This window comes from Sinohyriopsis cumingii, chromosome 19 (assembly GCF_028554795.1).
Source record: "Sinohyriopsis cumingii isolate HCF-2022 chromosome 19, ASM2855479v2, whole genome shotgun sequence".
Classification (NCBI taxonomy): Eukaryota; Metazoa; Mollusca; class Bivalvia; order Unionida; family Unionidae; genus Sinohyriopsis; species Sinohyriopsis cumingii.
Window position 1 is genome coordinate 22,510,844 of NC_142979.1, and position 25,248 is coordinate 22,536,091.

Here is a 25,248-nt window from a genome sequence, read left to right on the forward strand (position 1 = left end):
AAAGGTTGAAATAGTCTAACTTATCCCATGTGATCTTACTTTAAATTGTTATTTTAATATTAAAGTAAAAAAAGAAAACGCCCGAGGAGGATTAGAAATTGGCAGTCAGCGTTAGATTGAGTTATACAGAGATGAGCACGTGTTTTCCTTGTCCTGTTCAATATGTTATTATGTAGGCCCATGCGCATAGCAGCTGCTGTATTACTGCAGTAATACTTAACGACATCATTCAAAAAAATCTGGTACCGACTTTACTTGCTTATAAATCGAATCAATCTGCAATCAACAAAGATCCCGTTTTGCCGTAGCATATACTCATACAGATCAGGGTCTATGTTGATTGGTTTAATGATTACTCCTGAAAACACTGCACAGATCCAGATCTGCTTGTTCATTATGCGACGGCAGATCTGGGTCTGTGCAGTTTGCAGTTGGGTTCGTTTTATAAGCTAGTACAGACGGTACAATGAATTATCTTGTGGCCTATGAACTTGCTCATTGCGACACTCGCATTCTATATAGCTTTAATATATTTTTTAAAATGTAGATTATAATCGGGATGTATTTTAGTCAGTGATTACCAAATTAGTTGTCAAGATCAGTCCCAAACACAGACACGATTTAATTAGGCTTCTTAATTAATCTATTTTAGTTTCTATTTTTTACATAAAATATATCATACACCTATCACATCAAGCATATCGGTGGATTTCTCCAGCAATTAGACTACGATATATGGTTGTGTCGTTTAAAGTACATATTCATGGAAATGCTTTTAGCTCCGATTCAGATGGTGTCTATTTGTGTGTAAAGAACTATTTTTCCTACTTGTTTCTTAACAGTACTTAGGGACAGACATATAGATAATCGGACGGACGGATGGCTGGACAAATATAGATCTGCGTCTGCGTGAATGGTAGATAAGATTTAATATCCTTTCTCATGGCCTTGACCTGCCAGTGATTAGTGTTATTTAGGGATCGAAATCTGCTCCAATTAATCTTTTTAATAAATATATACGGTCAATGGATTGAACCAATCCGGTAGCACGGCTGCTTGGCTGTATGGGGAGCATTTCTCTCGCTGATCCGTCTGCTATTTGAGGCGAAGTGACAGTGGGCGGGCCGATAGTCGGCACATAGAGAAACCACCTTACGGTTCTGTAGTGCACAGGTCATGTCTCTCCCTCTCAACCTAAACAATTTTCTAGTGTCACAGCATTCTCATTAAACTGGTGGAGATTGATCTATTCCCGTAAAAGGGCTTCTTATAACGCTACTTCAATGTGTTTTTAATTCACCCCCAGGTATCACAGTGAATGGAACAGGTGTTTCTCGTACAGAAAGTTCCAACATGAGGATTCCTTTCCTTGTACTTGGCACTATCTATCTTATATTCATTTCGGCTTTAGTGAAATTCCCTTATGTGGATACAAAGAGCATACAAACTAGAAAATATTATATGAAAAATTTCATTCATGTTAAATATAATACCAGACATGAAAGAGAATTAAGGGTCTCTTATGACAAGATTCTTGCTTTTGAAACTTCAGGACTTCTGGGCAACAAGGCAGAGCTGGAAATACGACAGATGACAGATGGCAAGAAATTGATTCTAGGAATTTACCAAGAGGGACAACTTAAAGAGTGTGACAGTTCTAAAAGCCCAAAGCAAATTCTGAGATTCATGGAACAATTTCTGGCATTCCATATGGATTTTGATGGAAAAGATTCCGGCGATGTCTTTGACGCTTACAATAGAATGAATGGGAACACAACCTCGGCTATTCAATATTTTGATTCGAATTCTTCTTTAAGGCAGTTTCATAATATGGTTGATATTAAAGGATTCACCAAAATGTGTCACGAATTTATGGAAAGTGCTAAAAAGGAAGCTCGTAAACATCGCAACGATCCAGAAAGACCACCTTTTGCGGACATTTGGCGATCGCCTCTTTATTCTCAAGAAACACTGTCTTTAGAGAAGATGGCTCTTGAAATTGGCGACAAAAAACAAAAACAGTACCCTCTAGATTCCACGGCCCCTGTTCGCCGATCGCGCTTAAAGAGGGCGGTTTTTGACTTTAACAATGTTCTGATTTTTCCGGGGACAAAATGGTGTGGGAAAGGAGATTTGGCAAAATGTTACGAAGATTTGGGGCCTGACCAAGAGACTGACTCCTGTTGCAGAGACCACGACTGTTGCCCCTATATCATACCTCCCTTTACCTCTCGGTACAATGTCTTCAACTACAGGTTTCACTCTCTCATCCACTGCGACTGCGACGACAGGTATGGTGAGATTGGATACATTATAGACATACACAAGTATACATACATACATACATACATACATACATACATACATACATACATACATACAGACAGACAGACAGACAGAGAGACAGACACATAAATATCATCGTAGTTACATACAGACAGATAAACACGCTAATCCAAATGATTTCTTTGTTTTGACCTAGAAGTATCAATTAAGATAAAAAAATTTAACATTTTACCATATAAGCCTCAATTAGGTTTTTTCAGGTTACAAATGCATCATCATCATCATCATCATCATCATCATCATCATCCGTTTTCTTCACAATCACAGATTAGTAATTTCATTTCCGTATCAACATATTGTCGGCAAGGCAAATAAGGCTAAATTTAATTTCAGTTGCATGGCTAGGAAGGGTAAATTTAATTCCAGATCCATTAATGGCTGCCTTTGTTTTTCCCCCGTAAATGTGTTGTGAATACTGAATCTCTAACATTCGTAATCGGGCACCGAGTGACCGAGTGGTCTAAAGCGCTCTCCCTTACGGATCACTGCCATCTCACCTCTGTCTGCGTGGGTTCAAGTCTTGGATTCGGCCAATACTGTTATGTGAGAAAGCTTGCCAGTAGCTTCTCGTGGGTAGGTGATTCTTTCCGGGGTTTTCCCGGGTTCTCCCTCCACCATTAACACTGACAGCCATGTATAGCCTATCGTGTGCTGTAAAATGGCGTTAAACCCCACAACAACAACATTCGTAATCCATAATATTTAATGCAAGATCACGAATGAAGCAAAATAAACAATTATACGTATGCACTGGTTTATGTAGCTTACAATGCTTCTGTGTCTCTCACACACGCACACAAAGACACACACACACACACACACACACACACACTACGGATCCTGCTACAATGTATGAAACAATGCCATTTGTAAGTAATCAAACACTGACGTTGTTTATGGATCACAGAGTAGTATAAATTCTTGCTACAGGCTCCGGCATGTATACAGAAATATTATGTTATTTTTTATGAATTCATTTACAGCCAAAGTAGCTTGGAGGCAAATTTTTCTATCACATATATAATTGTGGACAAAGTATGTATAGATCAACTATTGTTATTTAGGTTACAAGGATTTTAATCGAAATGAAAAAGATTATGTCTACATGAAAGTTTCAGCAACTAGTTTTAATATGAATTATTTCACTAATCACTTGTGTCCGGCATGTATCAAGAAAAGCAGTTGTGTACATCTTTGCATTTTTGACAGCCAAAGATCGTTGTTGTTTTAGTGTTCCAAAATATATAATTTTTATACTGTCAACGTATCAGATTTTTTTCCGTTTACTTTGCTTCATTCTTGTCCTTTCTTTGTAAACTTTCTAAGTATTCACTTTGCTGAACAGCTAACTTTCATTTCACCTCCCACCCACCCCATTGTGACAATAGTCCGAGTAAATGAAGCATAATTAAATAATAATAATTATTCATAACGTGATCTGACCAGTCGTCAGTTTCCGTCTTGATGCTTCCATTTGAGATGAACAGTTTAGCTGGCTGTATTTAGGGCAGATCCTAAAGTAACAAACACGCGGTCTTGGCTGTATTTAGGGCAGGCCCTAAGGAACGAAAACGCGGTTCTGACGGTGTTTAGGGTAAAGGAATATAAATATATTTCTGTACTATATGAAAGAAAAGAAAACTGAACCTAAAATTATAAGATCTGTCTCTTTGTTACCCTGGTGCATAATTCCAAAATTTTTACCAGTGTATTTATAATGAAGAAAAGGATAATTGTTCAATCAGTACACTTGCATATCTAAATAATTTTTTTAAGTGAATGCAAGATGTAACTTAAAGAGTTTAAAAAGTACATACTATTCAAAAGCACTTGGCTGAGTATATTCATTTAAGCATTTTAAAAGTGCAACATCAGGAGTGTTGCGCTGTACATGTAATACTTAAAGGCATAACATACATGACTAAATAATTCAAGTACGAATGGCAAGTGGATGTTATGCTTTATCTGGGTCACGCAGAACATTTCATATCCTCTATTAAAAGGCGTCTCACATTCCCGTGTACGCGTGTCTAGCAATTTTTTTGGTCAACAATATTACCTTTCAATTGTAACCGTGTTAACTTAACCGTCTAAGCTATGCATACGGCTCTTTTGATCCCATTCTCAACTAGGTTAAGAATCTCCAGCACTAATAACTGTCACTAATGCAAGTAATGAACCAACACCACTATTTTAAGCAATTACTACTACTACTACTACTACTGATAATGCTGCTGCTGCTGATGATGATGATAATGATGATGCATCTATCTAGAACGACGTAAACATAATTTATACCCTTTTCTTAGGTTACGGACTAAGCATTTAATGGGGGCGAAAGGTGTAACTGGAATATTTTTTCCAACCATGAGCTTTTTTGTAATTTCAAGATAATTGTTTTTTTTAAAAATATAATGGAAATTAATTTTTTTTATATTTTCTGCAATCAGAGCAAGGTTATTTTTGCAAGCTATTTGGGGGACAGGAATGATTATTCCCAAAACATCCCAGGCGGGTGGTCTGAACATAAAATGTCTGTCCATTACTCATAAATGTGTACAGATCATAATTCTGCTTCTGTATTATCCTTCAAAACACCACACACACACCCAACAAAATAAAAAAACGAAACCAATACAAAAAACCCCAAACCCTCCCCCCAAATAATTTTTAAAAAAATATGAAAAAAAAACCAGAAAACTGAGGAGTATTTTATTTCACTTGGGTTAATAATATAGTGTCATACGCAGTAACTGATCATACAGTTACATTACAATAATTTGCATGTGGACGAAGTTACAAAATACAGCTATACTGTGTTAAGTATGTCAATATGGCGAAGAAGAGGTTCGTAAGACGCCACTTTCGCATGAAGAGTTCACATAATGAATAAGATACATCATATAAGATGAAAGTCAGTACAAAATTTAATGAGTTCTCAGAAAACTAAAACTAAAATTTAGGTGTGTATTGTTTTCTCTCTACATAGAAATCTGAACAATCAAGTATTTAGTGAATCAAGCATGATCAGAAATTACATAGTATACATATGTCCCCTTCGCTACATTACGGCATCTCACTCCTGTTGATTGTCTGTGCTTAGATGTTCTGATTTCACTGAAAATATTTTCTTGGTTTATTCAAATATCTGAGTCTTTCCCACATGTGACTGTTCTCTTAATCCACGTTTCACGAACACCAGTCTCCTCAAAATCGAGTGAACTCCGCTGAGGATGACGTAATGCTCACATCATTGACTACGCAATCGGTCGGCTTCTTCTACTTACGTTGTATTGTGTTTAGTATAAAACATGGATGATTGTGAAGGGAAAACAAATATGTGCAGTGTAGACTGAAAATGAGAACGTTGTGCTGGTGGAGAATGTGCTGAAAAGAGAGAAGAGAGGCCGACTAGTCCTAACACTTAACCTCTTAATGCTGAGCGCCTACCATTGTTATAAGTCTTTGGTATGACTTGGCCGGGGCTCCAACCCGCGACCTCCCGCATCCGAGGCGGACGCTCTAACCACTAGGCCACCGGAGCGGTACAAACAATCTAGAGAAAATGTAGTCTTAATAAAAGAGTCAACAGAAATAAATACTAATTTGTTCTGCAGTACACACGATATTTAAATTATTGTTTCCTAATGTAATTATCATAAAGGCAAGAAGTAATTTTTTTCCAAATAAATTAGCAATTTTAAATCTATGACACATGGTTACTGTGTTATTAAGAAGTGAAAATTAATATTTTTTAATTATGACTGTATACTGGCATTGTCAACTTTTGCTCAAAATCCAAGTGTTCATAACTAAATTTTAAGAACTATGAATATTATAAAATGCTATTATTGTGACAAACTCAGTAAAAATGACTAATATATAATTAACTTAATTGTTTACAATGCCTCGTCTAAAATAAGGAACACATGGAAAAACGATCAGTTTAATTGTGACTTTATTTACTAAGTTGTTGTGAATACTTAATTTGTATTGTTTGTTGGATTTTCTCAATGATTTTATCTTATGTATATCTGTATTTTGTAACTGATCTTAGTCCGAACTCAAGTTAATGGTTATCTGACCAGTGACATTTATTTTGTAAACAGCATAATACATTGCTACCATTTCTTTATGAGTATAGATTAAATATGCAGATATTTATTGTTGGAGTTAATCTTGTTTATTCGAATCAGAGTCTAGGACATTTTTTTTTACACTTGGAAATTCCTTAACTTTTTGACAACTTTGAATGTTTCTAAGGAGCAGACTGACCAATATCCTTGCTCTAATATTGTGTCTTGTCGTTTAGGTAGCGCTCTACAGTTTTGTATTTTGCATAGGGGTTAGAATTTTAAAGCAAAAGAATTTCCCCGGGATTTCCTCACTGGTTATACTGGCTATTTAAAAAAAGACCTTGTATATCTTAGGTACTGTTCAAATAACCTTTAATTCCCTTTATTTTGGTGTATGCTTGATGGGTGTAATATGGGTTATAGAATATACAGCATGGCCTTACTCCAGATGTGCATCTTTTAAAAAAAAACTACATGCTCCGCTTGGTCATTTTCACTTCCTGGACTTCAGAGGTAAATTGTATATAAAAAACAGAGCCTATAATTTTTTTTTATAGATTTTATATATTTGGTAATTCATCCATTGCACTTTCAGCAGCTGGTATTGTCTAATTGGGCAAAATTCATTATCCCTATTTTAATAGCTGCTATGGATAGTGTACTTTAGACTAACTCAGGCTGACTTTTTTTAGCACAAGGAAATAGTCATTTTAGTTAGCAGTGTGCATAGATCATGTATATTTTCCATAAGTACAATATCCAAAGAAATGTCAGCCACATTATATCAAAACAGCATAGAGGTATGCCAACATTCTCTCCAATGTGCATGTTTCAAATGCGTGCAGCTTCACCTTACATACGTCACTCTCTCAAACGTACATAATAACTCTTGAGCGCCCCATTAATATAATGTTGTTTACTTGAAAAATTACTCATTCTTGCATAACAATCGAAACAGAAACAGTCTTATTGTTCTGTTCAGTTTTAATTTGGGTTGATTTATCTATTCAAATTTTTATTCACTGGAATTACATAGTGCTCGGACATGTAGCATGATGTTTCATCCAGTCACATTATCCTGACACCGAGCCGAGTAGTCCTAACAATAACTTCTTAATGCTGAGCGCCTAGCTGTTAGTACCATTTTTAATAAGTCTTTGGTATGACTTGGCCTGGGTTCGAACCCGCGATCTACCGCATCCAAGGCGGACGCTTTAATTACTAAGCCATAGGAACGGTGTTCTAGGACTAAATATTTTTTTGGAATTGTAGTGAATTCAGACAAGGCCAATTTGAATTATATTATTGTGATACATCAAAAGACCGTTAACACATCACCACATTCCAGGCCACAGGCCCATTAGCACGTTCAGGCTTAAAACTTATCAACACATTCATTTTTGGAATTTATTTTGAACACCACTGTAATTTAGTTGGAACTTCATACGCTTGGACTTGAGATCTAACTTTTACAACTATTTAGGATTTAATTTACAATACTGTAAAATCAATTTAAATTTTCCTTTTTGTATTCTGGGGAAAAATAAATTACATGTTGAATTTTACAAAACTTGCGGTTTTCGATCTTTTATGTTATTATTTAGGGTCTTAAGAGAGTAAGCACACGAAGGCTGAATCCGAGAATTATGTAGATTTCAAATATATTTAAATATTGTCATTTGAAATGTTGGAATCTGGAGCAAAATGTTTCCTTTTAATGAAAAATGTATGCAGCTAGTGTCATATAAAAAAGAAACATTAACTGCAGTCAAATGTGTATTGAAAGAATGAATGAACTCAGCACTTTCCTTTTGTGAGTCCGCTACAACAAAAATTCTTAACCTTTTGCAGGTAATCACAATCTTATTTGCAAATTAACAAGTGTGCTTTTTATTTATTGAACTTCTATTTCATTCGCATTAATTAAATAAATGTAAAACACATTATGATTTAAACACGAAAGATGATTTAAATGAAGAAAGTACATCACTACAAACAGTCAACAATAGGTAATTCAAACATTTAAGTGTATTCACAGTTCATTTTATGATTTAATAAACTTTGCTACAGACCACAGTTGTTTCTATCCTCCATTTCTTTCTTTCCCCTTTGCTTTTGTAAGCGTGAATTTTACGATCACTCATTGATACAGAGACATAGTGGCAGTTACAGGTGAAGATCCGCCACGATCGTTTTTACACGAACTTTTCGCCAGTATCTTCCTGCGATGGTGCATGGTGTAGAGAGAGAGAGAGAGAGAGAGAGAGAGAGAGAGAGAGAGAGGGGGGGGGGGGCTAGTGAGGCTGGGGAGACTTTCCATAAAGGGAAGCATTAAATGTTAGCATTAAATAATTTGTTTTTAGAATCTTATTATTATGTTTTATGAAATAGGAAGAGAAACAAGATATATAAAGGATTCAATAGATTCTAGTATATTTGTTCTTTCTAACCAAGATGTATACCGTACAATCCTTAATTTGGTATTGTGAACACTGCATTAAAATAAGACGGAACGTGTACCCAGAAGCCTGCAGAAATATTTTTCGGGGAGGGGGGCAAACCTGTAGTAGTCAGCTATTACGTTTTGTTAAAAAGGCCAAAACATGTTTAGAGGTGGAATATGGGGCAAGGATGTGCCAGCCCCCTTGCCCCAGTGTGCGGGTGCCAATATGTACATCTAACCAGTACGAAGACATATGTTCTTGCACGTTACGTGATGAAAATTCAGTTTTCATTTTCTGTTTCACTCCACATACTTCCCTGTAGTTGGTCCCTTATGCGAGAGAGAGAGAGAGAGAGACAGACAGACAGACAGACATAGACAGAGACAGAGAGACAGAGACAGACAGACATAGAGACAGAGAGAGAGAGAGAGAAAGAGAGAATTTCGATGAAATTGTGTACCGTACTTATTTCATTTAGAAGGGGGGATTATTATTTTCTAACGTCGCTAGTGGAAATTCATCACTGATTTAGAGAGCATATAAATGATAACCTATGGTTGAGACATATTTATATATGCGTATTAATGCGCCATGTTTGTATCACAAATTGATTTACCAACAATATTAGTATATCAAACTGCTTTATCACAACACTTTGAAAGCCATGTTAATTTTAATGTATGTTTGTAATTATTGGAACAATTTGCTCTATTCGTGAAAAATGAATATTTAGACGTTCCTTATGCAGGCGATATGTATCCCAGAATTATAGTGTTTTACATTGTAAAGCGACTACAACAATTTAACACCCTATGATCCTTGCAACTCTGATACACCACGGTCGGCTGCGATAAACCCATGCTGTCCTCGCTTAGCCGCATACGGGCTCCACTTGCAAAATCTAGAAAGGCGCAGAGCAACTGAGATCGCGGAGTAATGATCTATACGGATTTATCAATGGTAATAGAAAACATTCCAAAAATTGATAAAAAAATAAAACTGCATTCATTCTAAATTATCCACATCGTGTCAGGAAAGCCTTTCCTTAATTCATGTTAGACCCATTCTTCGGCGTGTTTGTAGGAGATGTGCATACACGGTTTTGAGTGTAGTCTTTGAGTTAGGTTAAATAAACTCCATCTCTTCTATTTGAGTGAGAGAAAAAAAATTTTAAAAAAAAATGCCACAGGCCTAAATTAGGGAGTCAGATGTGTAAATATTAATCTAGTTTGCTTCAATATATGTTATATTCTCATTTCGTATGAGTCAGAAAATTTTGCAAAAACTTCGGTTAAATTGTTTCTATAATGGCAGGATTGTCAAATTCTTTTAACACGCACCATATGTCAAATTTGGAAATATGGCTTAGAAAAAAAGGTTGAATTGACAGTTTAACAATAAATTTAAATTCTGAATTCTCTTCTGATTTTACACTAATTTCCCTTGAAATGTACACTAAATTTTCCTTAAAATGTACACTAATTTCCCTTGAAATTTACACTAATTTTCCTTAAAATGTACACTAATTTCCCTTGAAATTTACACTAATTTTCCTTAAAATGTACACTAATTTTCCTTCAAATTTATACTAATTTTCCGTCAAATTTGCACTAATTTTCCTTCAAATATACATTAAATTTCCTTCAAATGAAAAACCAAAAGTATCTGATGTTCGTTGTAGATAAATAACATCATCGTCAACAATAAGAATGTCATCTGCAAAAAGGAAAATCATTTACATATATATTGAAACTTCTCTCTCTTCCATGTTAACTGATAAATCATTACATCTATTTTCATTTTATAGGTGTATATATATTTAAAAATTTTAAAAAAGAGGTGAAAAGTCTACTCCCTGCCGCAAACCTTTCGAACAGTAACAAAATTCATTAATGTAACCAATTACACGTACATTTTGTTACGGCTTTTGTATATACTATCAAACAAAATAAAATTATTATTATCCATAGTTTTAAACTGTTACTATAGGTACAATTGTATAAAAACTACGAGTATATGTTGGTATGAATAAATCTACAGTAAAATTTTGTCTTATATTTAATGATGTTATAAATCGCCTACCCTTTGCCATTTTTTTAATATCAATTTCGTATAGCATTATGTTGTAATAAATTTGGAGTATGCGCATTTGGTTATAGCGCCCCGTTTTAAGGACTTATTAGATTATTGTGATTACTTGTCTGATTATTGGAAATCGGTGCAATGGAAATATTCCTTAGTCCAAAATATTTAGCCAGTTACGAGAAGCAAAAGTCACAGAGTGAAGTGTTAGTGAGTTTCCATGATGCCATGGTTCACTAGTAGTGAATTCGGGTCAAAACCGAATGAGTGTCCCTGTCGTACCATAATCGATATTAAAATGTAGAGGTGTGCATTGGTGGTGTGGCTGTAGTGGCAGTATCTACGGTAGGAAACCGGTAAATTACACAAAGGAATAAATAAGAAGGCACTCGGCAGATACCGTTTATGTCGCCATGGTGGCAAACGTGATGCAGTTGTACTGGCGAAATGCGCCTGGAATCCGTGGATTGACTGACCTAAGGTGGCTTAGTTAAAATAGTTCCCTGTATTAGGGGATGGTTTAATAGTTTATACTGCGTGAACTGCAGGCGGTACGGAAACCTGATTAAGAGAACCATGCAGATGTGCAGTTGATGTATATTTGACTAGTTGTGAGATCTGTGGTCTTGCATTGATTAGAGTAAAATGTATGTATAGAATGGACACGTCGGGCTTTCTAATTTACATATGATGTTGTATAGAAATCTTAGGAAATTTGGGGTAAACTTATGACTTCTAGCAGAAATGGCATCAGGGTTTGACACAGCTCGGTCATGTAAAGACCCCTGGCTGGTAACAATATATTACTTCATTTCTCATTTATTAACTTTATATAACATTATGTATTTATTCACGTTGTCATTATTTAAAATTAATATTGTTTATAATATTTTCCTGATATTTCTTCAACTATAACACTTTTATTCCATATCTAATTTAATAAATTTCGTGGGAGAAAAGAAATATCTTTTTCATCACATTTGTCAAACCTGTTTTCATGTGTGTCGTTAAAGGAATCAAATATTTTATCTAATGAAGGAAGTTTACACTTCTGGTCTTGTTCCAACACTATTGATGAGTTTCCGATCTTTAGATCTTTCCTGCTCATATTTAGATTTCTCTTTGGATTTTTGTTTTTACATATAGCTACATATTTATTCATCTTTATTAAATAAACATGTGTCATATATTGTGTATTTTTTATCAGTGCTGTTGATATGTCCTTTTCAAGCTGTATCGTAATGATCCTTGGCAGATTGGTAACCTTTATCATACTGAGGGGCTCGGACAATTCCTTTATTGCTTTGTCCATGTTTCATTTAGAATAAATTAATCTGTTCCGATGTCTTGCTGCTGGTCATAATGTACCCTCCACACCAATGACTCAGCTATGGATCTGAAAGATAAATGCTACAACCAAAACAAAATTTCTAGCCTCATACATGGACATGTATTGCCTGTCTCTCAAAGTGCTACCTTTAGGACAAATTACAAAAACTATGCTCTGGAAATGCCTTGAAAAAAACAGGACGTTCAAATGCGGAAATTAATATGCTTTCGTACAAATCATTTTGTGCTTGCAGTGTTTAAAAGGCGATAGCAAAGATACCTGACTTCGTACGTAGCAATATAATAGCATGCACACAAACACACAGGTCATCGCTTACTTCCCAATTCTTGTTTTTCTCTTAGTTATACAATATTGGTAAAGAAACACTCTCTTCCTGGAAACGTATGGCTCGTTCTTCCTGGAGAGGTAGATTGCAATTTGTATTACGCTGTCTTCCAGGAATAGTAGGTTGCTGTTTGTAATGCGCTCTCTTCCAGAAATAGTAGGTTACAATTTATATGACTCTCTTTCGAGAATTGTGTGTTACAATTTGTATCACTCTCTTCTGAAAATTGTAAATTACAATTTGTTTGACTGTCTCTACTGGGCTTGTAGGTTAGAATTTGTATGACTCCATCTTCCAGAAATAGTAGGTTACAATTTGTATGACTCCCTCTTCTGGAAATAGTAGATTACAATTTGTGTCACTCTCTCTGCGTGACCTGTAGGCTACAACTTGTATAACTCCATCTTTATGGAATAGTAGGATACAATTTGTACCACTCCATCTTCAAGGAGTAGTAGGTAAGACGTTCCAATTTACACTTGCTTGATTAACACATAGTTGTTCCACGATCCCAGCAGTCGGGTAATACAAAATGCTTTTGATCTAATAGTATTTCTGACTCAGCATAATGACCGATCCGTGTGGAAGCGTTAATTTTAGCTTGTAGTTTGTAGTAACTACGAGAGCATGGAAATTGCCTTCTACAGGTAACGTTTACCGGTATAATGGATCTATAATAATAGATAATAGTCATACATTTGTCGACAGAAGGTTCATGTTTTCAATATTTCATTAGACTATTTCATTAGTTATGAACATGATGTCCTTTTGGGGTCGACAATCTTATTTTGTAATGGGTGATGCTGGTGGTGTGTTGGGTGTACACGGTATTTTTATTCGAACCAACTTTTTCCTTTTTTTTTGTTTTAGCTCAAGATGATTTTTTGGGTCCACTAATATAATTGACATACTTTGTTCTTTTCTTTACAAATCAGGCAATTTGTAGGCCAGAAACTTAAAACGGAAATCATAACACCGTCCTCCTACCAAAAAAAAAAAAAGAAGAAGAAGAAAACAAAACATGATCAGGTGATTAGGCAAAGACAATATGCCATGAACATAGCTCGTCATTTTTCAAGCATTCACGAAAGATTATCAAACTTGTAATAAAATAAGAGTTTTTAAAATAAAAGACTATTCAACATTCCAGTTTAGAACTAAGTAGTTTTATATATTTTCAAATACAAATTACAAAAAAATAAGAACTGGACGTAAAAGGAGGAATAAACAAACAAAGGAGACAATGGAGAGAAGGTGGTAATGTGACAAATTTAAAGAAAACATAAAAAAGAAAATTGGTGCCAAGAGGTAGTGGTAATCTTACTTTCGTTTTTAATGTTTATTTTCTTCCATATGACATGTTTAATGGCGATTGCATGTCAAGAACATATGGAGTACTGTTGGAGTTATAAGGCTATGACAAGCCCGCAAATGCTCTCTGATTCAGTCGCGGACTTGTTTTGATTCAAAATTAGTGGATGTAATAAGAGGTCCTTAAGTACACTTTACCAAAAGTGTTTTCGCGACGGAGAGTGTATGAATATATCTACCAGACATGGTGTTTGTCATTCTTTTTAAAAGTCAATCCTGTTGATGTAGCAGGTCATTTTCAAGTTTATTTTGACTAGGTGACCACTGATATACCAGGTCATTTTCAAGTGCAACTTGACTGAGTTACCATTGTTTGCTTCGTTTTAAGTTGTTATTTCCCCCAGAATCTGAGAGTCGACTGAGGTAATCTAATGCAGCTCAATGTACGTTAATTAAATAATTTTTTTCGGACAAAGTACTTGCAAACTTCAAGTAAATACAAGCACTTGGGTGATGCTGTAATGGCCCTGGATTGCTTTATCCAGCTCCAAGAGATGCATCATTATATCCATAATCAGTCTTATCGTTTCACTGTTTGAATCCTTGCAACAGTACGACTTCCCGTTTTTCATACTTTCGCATGCTTGACAGCTGATGAACTTGCGCAGCTATTAAAAAGTAATTGTCCTTCAAAGTTTGGTAGAACTCAAGTAAAAGTGTCCACGTTTTGATATCGGTTTTTATAAATAAATTTCAGTACATGGTGAAATGTGGCCATAAAGAATTTTAATGCATTCCTTTTATGAAAGAAATATTGTCTGGCGTGTACACTGGTATTGCACTATTTGCTCTGTGTCAAATATTCAAATAAGATTACACGAATCCGTCAGTTACCTTCGTCAAGACACTGGAATAACAGCATATTAGCACTATTGCATAAGGATTGGAGAATCCAAAATAAGAAATAAAAGGGAAAAAAATATGTTTTGAAATTCGTAACAAATTGAAGATATGTTAAATTGATTCCATTTTAAAAATAAAAAAAATTATACCTTTATTCTGAGTAAACTCCTGATGATAAAACTTTGGGTCTGAGTTCATACATTGTCTCCCGAAACTGGTGGAGTATTTTGGATTGTAGTATTGCCGCTGCTTTGTTGTGTTTTTTTGTTTTTTTGTTTTTTTTTTGTTTAGTTTCATTGCCAACTTTGTTATATGCCAGTTCCTTCTGAGCATTTACCATGTTCCTGACAATGTTTATCTACTTGAATTGTTATTAAATGTGCGATTCATGCAATTTTCTTTGACTATTTGGAAATGTAGCTGTTCTAAAAGATATGCAATATTTCTTGGCCAGGACAGCTCAGAACCTTTATCTTGCCTATTTTTTTCCAAACTGTAAAAACATTAGAAATACAAATTTAGAGCGGCTTGGAATGCAGGTATATGAAATCAGGACCATAAGTTGTTTTTACAACATACTTTGCACATGTTTCCTATCGATACTCTTTTCCCCTGCACATCGTGCCACAGTCAACCATCTCAGTAAATCACATTTATTAGTTACGTTATCTTTACATTCGTGTTCTCCATTCTCAGACGCCAGTAGTACGTAACTTTCTGAATCACGCGTTTTGATCTAATTTGTTGTCAATTTAGCCGAATATCATACCTACCTTCCAAACCTATAGTATCTTCCCCTAACCAAGATTCTGACCAATTGCTACTTTCAAGGAAAGATGGGTCACTATAACAAGATTTAGGTCCACAGGTGAACTTGTACACTAAGCACTCTATGTTACTACATACTGCGTGAAATATTCACACCTTGATTGTATTTTGACCTATATTAAAGAACAGGAAAGACGTATAATTCCAAGACTGTAACAGACATCAGGATAAATATATATGCTGCTAGACAGGTACAGGTGCTCGTGCTAGAGGCCACTTTGGTTCTTCAGAGACGATTTTGTTTAAATACGTGGATTTTTTATGTCATTTAGTACTAGTCGAGTGACCACACCAGCAATTATAGCAGATTCACTTCTGGACCCTGGCATCGGCATCCGCAATAGTTCGTCAGAGAAGCAGGATATTTTTTAGTAACAGTAACACATATGTAAAGGTCAAATATACTGACTCTTTAAAACACAAAATGTCCATGATCGGGACATTTAATATGAATACTCTTCATATTCGTACATTAGCATGGATATAATTACTTAGACTGTACACGTATCCTATAGAATGGGGTAGATATACATTGTTGTTCTCAAATGTAACAAGTCTATGTTTGTAATTAACTCATGTCTTCATAAAAACTTTCTGATTCCTCTTCCTCTCCATGTACGCTAAATCAAGTTTGACTTGGGACCCTGTATAGTTCACTGGTTGAGGCTTTTAATTCACACAATCTGTATACCTAATTCGAGACATGGTATGGATGGTAGGACAAACGGTAAATATTGAACATTGTATCCATTACGGTATTACACTGTGCAGATGGTAAGTCCAGCGCGTAGAAGAGATATCTTTAGAACCGTATTTACTGAATGTGTGTGTTTGTGTTGCATCATGCCGCAGACATGTAGCATTGTGTCCCACCCAGTGACATTATCCTGACACCAAGCTGACCAGACCTAACACTAACCTCTTAATGCTGGGATCCAAGCGAGGCAGCTGCTAGTATCACTTTTAGAAGTCTATGGTATGACTAAGCCGGGGTTCGAACCCATATCCTCTAGATGACGCTCTATCCACTTAGGCAACTGGAGCGGTCATTCACTGACTAAATCTACATACTTGTATCGGCTGGCACAATACAGAAGCGTTTACATATATTAATTCGTACTGTATATTGAGAATCATTACGAGGTGTCCATCGTCTCCTCCGTAGGCAAATTAAATTTTTTATTATTATTATTATTATTATTATTATTATTATTATTTTGTTGTTGTTGTTGTTTTGTGTTTTGTTTTCTTTGTTGTTCGATTGAAGGCTTTCCATTCCTCCTATGTTCCCCAACCCATTTGGATATTAAGTACTATTTACAATGATATATTCATTCTTGAGATATTAAACATGTAAGTGCTATAAGGTCCGAAAGTAATTGAATTTTTATTGTGTTCAATTGTATTTTTCGATTGTGAAATAGACCGACAACCAAACAATTACTAAGTATGACCCGACTCTATTATCAGCCGTTGTAAATTAGTTTAACAATAACGACGGACTTGAAGAAAATCGACACAAACGGGGCGAGAATTATTGTTAAACCGGATTGCCCAAAACAGAATGGATCGGGTGTTACATGGATATTTGATTTATGGCGAGAGTATCCAGCTAGCCTTAACGCTTTTTACTCTTTAATGAGTCTTTTTCAAAGGCAAATACAAAACATAGACAATAGAAACAAATAAAACAGAAAAAATGTTTATGTTTGCGAAACTTTACATGGCTGTTTCTACAGGAATTCAACCTTTTCACTCTAATATTGTTAGCTAGTTTATTTCAGCTTGTTGCTGATACTGGAAAATATTTGTATTGACCAAGAAATTGATGAGCCATAACGACATCTGTTATTTTATGTAAATTTATGTAAGCGCAGATTATATCCCGGATATTTCATTGTTATAGTAGACATAGGATATTAAGTAAATTTAGAGAATTATTTAAAAGAAAATGTGTCGGCTGCAAAAGATAATTTTATTTTTGCATGGTTGTCTTTTTCTAGTCTTCTTGGCTTATATATAGTGTACACAGTTTCTCACTTCTTATGATGGTTTGTTTTGTTGGTTTTTAACGGTGCTTTTTTTTAATTAATCTTGCAAAGGAAACTGGAGCTAAGTGGCTTTCACTAGGACACGCCAAGGCTGCCGACACGGGCTGGTCTGGGCGAGTGTCGAATCAGCGATTTCTGGATTACGAATCTGAGTTGCCTTCTCATATCATGTTCTAAAAATGGCGCTTAACCATCCCCTACTCCCCAAATCCTCCAAGTCGCAGATCATTACCCAGCTACCTAGCGCGGCGAGGTATGTTGGACTTACAAGTTTATCCTGTAGCAACCTAACGGGGGTGGGGGAGGGGGGTAGGGGTGGCGGACAGGGCGGTTGCTTTTGGCGCCAGAGATCTTGGTCCTAAAGGCCTGATTAAAATTAAATTGCAGGATAATTGTTGGCGGGACATCATCGTCGTCCAAAGCGTCATTTACCTTTAGTACGCCACTGAGAAAGTCGTTCTTTTATTAATCTCTTGGTGACGTTTCTGTGAGCTACTTAGTGGAATAATTATTATTACTTGTAAAGTTTAAAAATCCCAAAATTAAGTTAAGTGCTTCACTGGTTTAAATTTACAAGCATAAAATAGACTAGGATTTAAGTCAAGCGTAACATTTCCGCGCTTATTAAATTGTTCCAAGCCATATGCCATATGGTTTCCATCTGAACAATCAATACAAATTATTGTATGTGTATATGCAATTTTAAATACACAATTACTTTGAATGTGTTTCCTTACAGATCACAGAAAGAATGAATCCCTTGACTGGGTGGTTTGTTCAATATAATATTGTTGATTAAAATATGAAACAGAGAGAGCAGACGAAGATCAATATTTTTTTTTAATGAAGATATGTATTTACTACTGCAATCTAAAAGAGGTTTCTTTATGTTACAGATAAAACCCGAAATGGGTATAAAAAATTAACGATGTCTTTGAATGTCTTTGCTCACTTCAAGCCTCAAAGATGTGATTTTCACACACACACACACACACACACACGATTCATTTCGCACTCACTAGAGCAACATGTACTTTCGTTATATCTAACCTAAATGAATATGTTCGTCATTGTACTACAGTAGGAGGTGGAGTCCGACTAATAAGCAGTCCTATGACAGGATGACTAAATCACCCACCAAAGACAGATCTTTATTTTTAGAAAATACATCAGGAATGTGGCCGTTATGATTAATTATTTACCACCATGCAGCATGCTTGATTCTCGCGTATGTCTGTCTATCTGACTCTCTCTCTCTCTCTCTCTCTCTCTCTCTCTTCAATAAATACAAATACTCTCAGAGTCATATGCACTATTAAGCGGCAGTAGTTTTTATACATCTAGCCACTAAGCCATGTGATCTCTATGATAACTTTTGAGATGTGTGAGAGGTTTTCCTATCTCCTTGCCCTCAGGTAAAATATGTAACAAGATACGATTTTAATGACCTGTACAAACACTAGCTAAATGTCTGGCAATTTGTAGGGAAAAGAACTTAGGAATTTGCTATAATAAATAATCTATATTCAACACTGCAGAAGGGAGTCTGTAGTAGGATAGTATGTTTCCTCGCTTAATGGTGTAGGGTATTTCCTAGGAAAAATGCCAAGACCAATATCATTTGGCCAGGGGAATATTTTTGTGTGTCATTTTATTTATCGGAGTTTTTGGGTCTTTAATGGAGATTTAATACTAGATCAAATTAAAATTTTCTGTTAGATTACCGATATTATCCATAGGTATAACCATAAAACGAACAGGTAAAATAATATTTTTCTGTACACCCCTCCCCTTCAAAGACCTGTAAGCTGTGTAGCGCGCGCGCTAACACACACACACACACACACACACACACAGAGCTTTCATTTTTCCGCACTGAACTTGTAATTCTTAGTAACCTGCTAGCTGTACGTTATCTGATGTAAAAAATCGTAATGAATAAGAAGTGTAGTATTTTCACATGAAAGTACGGATGTTTCAACTTGTGCTTGATGTCAGTTTTGTGCTTTTGACTGCATCGATTGAGAGCTCAAAATAACTGCTCTTTTACTTTGATCACTGTTCTGCTTTGATCATGCAATAATGTGATCGCATAATAAAATTACCTGTTTTTGAAGTATTGATAGCATTTACCTGTCAAAAGTCTCAAAGCAGTTTCTTGAAAATGTGTTATTTTTTAAATCAAAAAAAGATACATCAAACTGAGACTTTATCAATTGTTTTGTATTTAGTTCTCTTTTTCTTTGTCCAATAGCGATCAATCTAATTCGTTCCATAAAAGCGACGTAATTTGAAAGGTCCTTAATAGCTGCCATCCATTTAGCATGCAACAGGCTTTCAAGTCGTTCACATTAAATATCTTTTAACAAGACCACGTTCGACTTGTATAGGATTATAGAGATTTTACCTGTAGATGGAAGTCTTACCGAAATCGTGAAGGCTTACTGGTCTAAAATACTTGCATGATCGTATTCAGTTTGTTCCGAAAATATTTGAAAATGGCATGGTAAATCGCTAAAAAAAATTCATTTGACCTTTTATCCTCCAAGTGATGCTAGATTTTTTTGTGGGGGTGGTTGGTTGGTGTAGAACGTGAATAAAATTCCTCTCGGCAATTGTTAAAATGGGGTCAACATAGTTATACCGTTTAGGGATTTCCACTCAATGATTTAGGAACAGAGATGGTAAGTGACAGACAGACGGTTGGATAGATGAATAGTATCACACGATTGATTCTAAAGCGTATGGATCAAAAATGTGCATAGAATAAAATTACCTGTAGTCCGTGCAGTCTAAACAGCAGTCAGGGTAAGATGCATTTGCTAATTTCCGAGACGTCTCATAAAACTGATAAAAACTAGATAATATTCTCACATTATCAAATATCAGGAGTAACATTTTGTGTGTATTATAAATCTTGTTTCCGTTTGCAATAGAGGTTTCGGTCTCTGCATGATGAAGAAGAAGAAGAAGAAGAAAAAAAACAGAGAAAGTAAAACTGGCTTTTAGTTATTTGTTACACCCACAACATGCATCTCTAAGTGCAATTTTTCTTTCCTAAAGGTAAAGAGTTGGGATATTTTAATACTGTCATAGATACCATATTTAACATTCTAATACTGCATTAAGGTAATCCAGTGAAGAGTCCGAGTTTTCTTTTGCACTGACCACTCAGCATGTTATACTAAACATTTTTGGGTAGAAGGTAGGAGCGTGTATCCACTATTGACAACATGGAATTTGCCAAAACCACGCGGTCTTGGCATGGGGTAGTCTAAAAAGTGTGTGGCAAATAAAGCGCCTTTGAATCTAACCCATGCTGCCAGAAATCGGTCAAGTAAATATTTTTTTAAAAAAATAGGATTATGATCGATCTTGCCCTACATATGTTTTGTTTGTATCACGTGGCTTCAGACATTAAAGAAATGAAGGCCAGGAAATTTGGATTATGTAATGTGTGTGTGTGTGTGTGATTTAGATTTTTAACGTTGCTTTAACAATTTTTCAGTCATATCGTTACGATGTCTGCAGCGTGACAGTTAATAGTAATGTCTAGCACTGGGGCATCATGCAGCATACATGTCGCATGATGTCCCCACCCAGTCACATTATCCTGACATCAGGCCGACCAGTCCTAACACTAACCTCTTAATGCTGAGCGCCAAGCGAGGCAGCTGTTAGTGCCATTTTTGTAAGTCTTTGGTATGACTCGGCCGGGGTTTGAACCCACGACCTCCCACATCCGAGGTGGACGCTCTAACCACTAGGCCACCGGAGCGGTCGGGTTATGTAATCAAGTATTGTAAGAGAATGCCATGTTCGATATCCAGTTTGTAAACACGGTAACTTGGATTGGATGGTGTGTCGGCTTATTGAAGTTACAAAATTACGTTTAATGTTTAAATCTGAGAAGCTATATATTCTAAATATAAATTGTAGGCCGGTCGATTTTGTTTCAAAGTCACATAATTTTGTTAGTGTGTGAGGGGGTGATATGACCCCAACCCCCTGTTCTGGTACTCTGGTTATCGTTATCTAGGAGATGCTCGGTCACGGTGTTTTTGCTCCGATCTAGCAAACAATAAAAGTATATGCAGATAATGGATGCAATGTCAGAGATCTGAGCAAAGATATATAATAGAACAACATGAGACCCCATATGTAAAATATAACAATTTAATCAATTACATAAATAAAATGAAATTGAATGTGCTATTTGAATGATACACTTTCTCTTAGAAATAGAATTACAAAATTAATGAGAAATGCAATTAGCCGTTCTGTTCTACCGATGAAACAAATTTCATCACTGAATCGACTGAATGATCAAACTAAAATTTCCCGTACGTCAGTATAACCTGGTTGCTTCCGGTCCTTCCCATATCACTATTGGTGACAGGTCAGTGTTGCCGTATTTATTTTCCTGCTCTCTCTCGCTCTCTCTCTCTCTCTCTCGATCAATCGATCGATCGATCGATCTATTGACAATACATTTACACATATGTTACACCATTGCAGAGTGCGAATTTAACGTGGTTTTGGAGAATTTCATGTTTTGAATAGCGGATGTGCTCTGACTTTTCCAACCTAACTGTTCAAACATCGTAAACGGTGTGAGAAAGGTCAGAGTAAACCAGGACTATGCATTAAGGATATATAAGTTGCATAGTTTGACGTCTTAAATCTGCTGACTCCATACTTTGAAAGACAAGTATCAGTCGCAGTTGAGCGGTATTTAATAATCATATAGTAAGAGATTGTTTAATGAGCGTGCAGGTCGTTTCATAACCTGGTGTTCCTTAACCGGAATGTATCGGAACCAAGACGGTATTTCTACACATGCATTGTATTTTCCGTTAACATTAGCTGCATTTTATAGACAGAAAAATTGCGAATGCTTATAATTATATATTGTTATTGTTAGATACATAAATGATCCCCAATTAGAATTAAACAAGTCCAGTTGTGTAAGTGTGATTTTAATTCTTTGTACTCTTTGTATATTGTCAAGTGTTGTTGAAGTTGGTCTGTACATGAGGAAGGCGCAAACAAAGTAGTGATTCCATTTTATTCAACTTAGCATCTTTTCACTTTAGAAGCGTACACTTCGTTTAATGTTGATCACAAAGACGAGAGCACGATGTAAGTAATTGATCTGGACAGGTGTTGTATGTCTGCTCATTGAAGTGGTAACATTGTTTCAGTGTTGTTGGCTGCGTCGGCTTCCAATGATGTTATTCACTCGTACAAAAAAATGTGTGTAAATATTGAACTTGTCAGGTCTTTTATTTGTGCTCATACATGTGGTAGTATTGTTTTAAACATTCAAGTGGCCGTCGTTTGCTTCGCCGTAGTTTTCTTCTTTTCTATTCTTTACTTTCGTTATTGTAGAGGCGAAAGCACGAAATTAAGTACATACTAATTTGCAAACTTCGTACTGCATATGTGTATGAGATTGTTGAATGTATTATTTAATGAATATTGTTGCTTCATTTCAATTATCTTTGAGTAACATCTCCACTGTATGTGCAGAAACAGCAAAAAGCATATCAATCGGATACACAAATTATATCAAAAATACGTTTAGCTGTCTTCATAGGTTAACGTTAGAATACATCCGATTGTTCATCCATTAATTCATAGTGTCTGACAAAATGCACATGACGAATTTTAGCACTGATTGTAGAGATATAAATTACACCAAGTCAAGATGCGCGCCAATGTAATGTTTTTACACGTTGGCAAAACCGCAAATGCAACAGTGGTATTACAAAGGAAACGTACATACAAGCTGTAGAGCACATATCGACTGGCATTGCACCAACTGCTTCGATGTGTATCAGCCTTCTGATCTGGCACCCATCTCTGATTCAGACCAATCCCACAAAACAGATTAAGAGCATGACCAGTTACAACAGATGGATTCGGACCATACCTAACTAAAACCAAACCAGTCCTGATCCATCAGTGTAATATTAGATTCCAACTTTAACTCAGTACTCTTACTAGCGTCCATCTCTGGTCCGGAACATGGAATACACTGAAATTAGTCCACTACTTGAACTCAGGACCAGACGAAGACCACACACCAGTACCGCCATTGCATAGACCAAATGTACACAGAGGTACCCAATTATCACATTTTGTTAAGACACCAGTGACTCAAATTCAGACCAGCCAGTGTCATCTATAGCCTCAGCCACCCACTTCAATCACATATTTACCAGACAGCGATTCTGACTAAAAGCATGGGTATTCAAAAATTTAATTCAAGGTAAAATCTCTTGTAATTGTTCATCTCAATAATAAAATACTTTGCAAATCATTTTATGGTACATTTTTTTCAATCTGGTTAAAATCAGATCTTCGCTGTCTTAGCTGAAGATCTGATAGCGATCATATAGGGGTCATGTTGTGGTGATCTATCGTATTATCATAAATCGTTAATTTTATCAGCCAATCAGATAAAGTCTTATATCTTCGCGTTTGGGCGACTGAGCAGTGTGGTTGAAGCGCATCAATGTGTTCCAAACGATTTGGTTCACTTTCAAATTTTTGAAAGTTGCATTTCCATTTTCGGTTTCAAAGGTCACCAGAACACGAACCTTAAGTGGTCGCTGTAAGATCTTCACCCAGGACAGTGGAGATATGATTTTCATCAGATTGGCCATTTTCGTTAAAAGGATGTTACTAAAATGTGTTTAAAGGTAGCTACAATTTTATCTAAGTCTAACAGCTTATTATATTTAAACATAATTATTTAATCGTTTGCGTATATTTTTCTTCAAAAGTATCGCTTTTACAAAGGAAGCGTCGACATCGCAAGAGCCGAGCAACTATGTCACATTTGGCACTGACCAATTCCGCCATATTCCGTTCATAATTATGTTATAGAGTATACGATTACCAGAATTATATACATCAAATAAAAGTTCAACACCATAATTATAAGTAGTAACTTTCGTAAACCAACAGGTTACGAAAATCCCGGGTTACGAAAAGACTTAAATCCGTTTAAGGGCTATATACATTCCGTTTTTAAATTAAATGGAACGTGGTGATGGTTAGTAAAAACTTTTAATACCATTTGAAAAAATATTCCGCACAAAGACACCATCAATTTTGACATCGAGTTGTTAAGCCCATTGCATTACATTTTAGTAAGGATATCGATATGCTATGTAACGTACTGTAAGTATTTTTTTCTGCGGACATCCTTTCTGCTGAAATTTTTACTTTATGAAAGATTGTGCAAAATATAGTTGTAAAATAATGTGTACGTTATTTGAAGGTGAATTTGTCATTGTAAACATTTGTTATCAGATTACTGGTCACGTGTTTTTGCAACATCATTTAGTGTGGGTGTATCTCAACGCGTGGAGAAGTTTTTGTACAACAAACAGAGAAAGAAGAAAAACAAACCCGAGAAAACAGACTGACAGATAGATACATTTATAGATAAATAGGCAGATACATAGATATTTAATGACTGTGCCGGTTATGGGAAAATATTTCTTCCCTACTAAAATGT

The 25,248-nt window shown here is 35.7% G+C and overlaps 1 protein-coding gene across 1 annotated transcript in view; it reads left to right on the forward strand.

Moving 5' to 3' along the window:
- The first annotated feature begins 958 nt into the window (after positions 1 to 958).
- Positions 959 to 25,248, forward strand: part of LOC149775269 (uncharacterized) — a 42,443-nt gene continuing 18,153 nt past the window's right edge. The window contains exon 1 of the mRNA XM_089944384.1: positions 959 to 2,291. Within this exon, the coding sequence (XP_089800510.1) occupies positions 1,354 to 2,291 (938 nt within the window). The 5' untranslated portion in view covers positions 959 to 1,353. The remainder of the gene's footprint in view (positions 2,292 to 25,248) is intronic.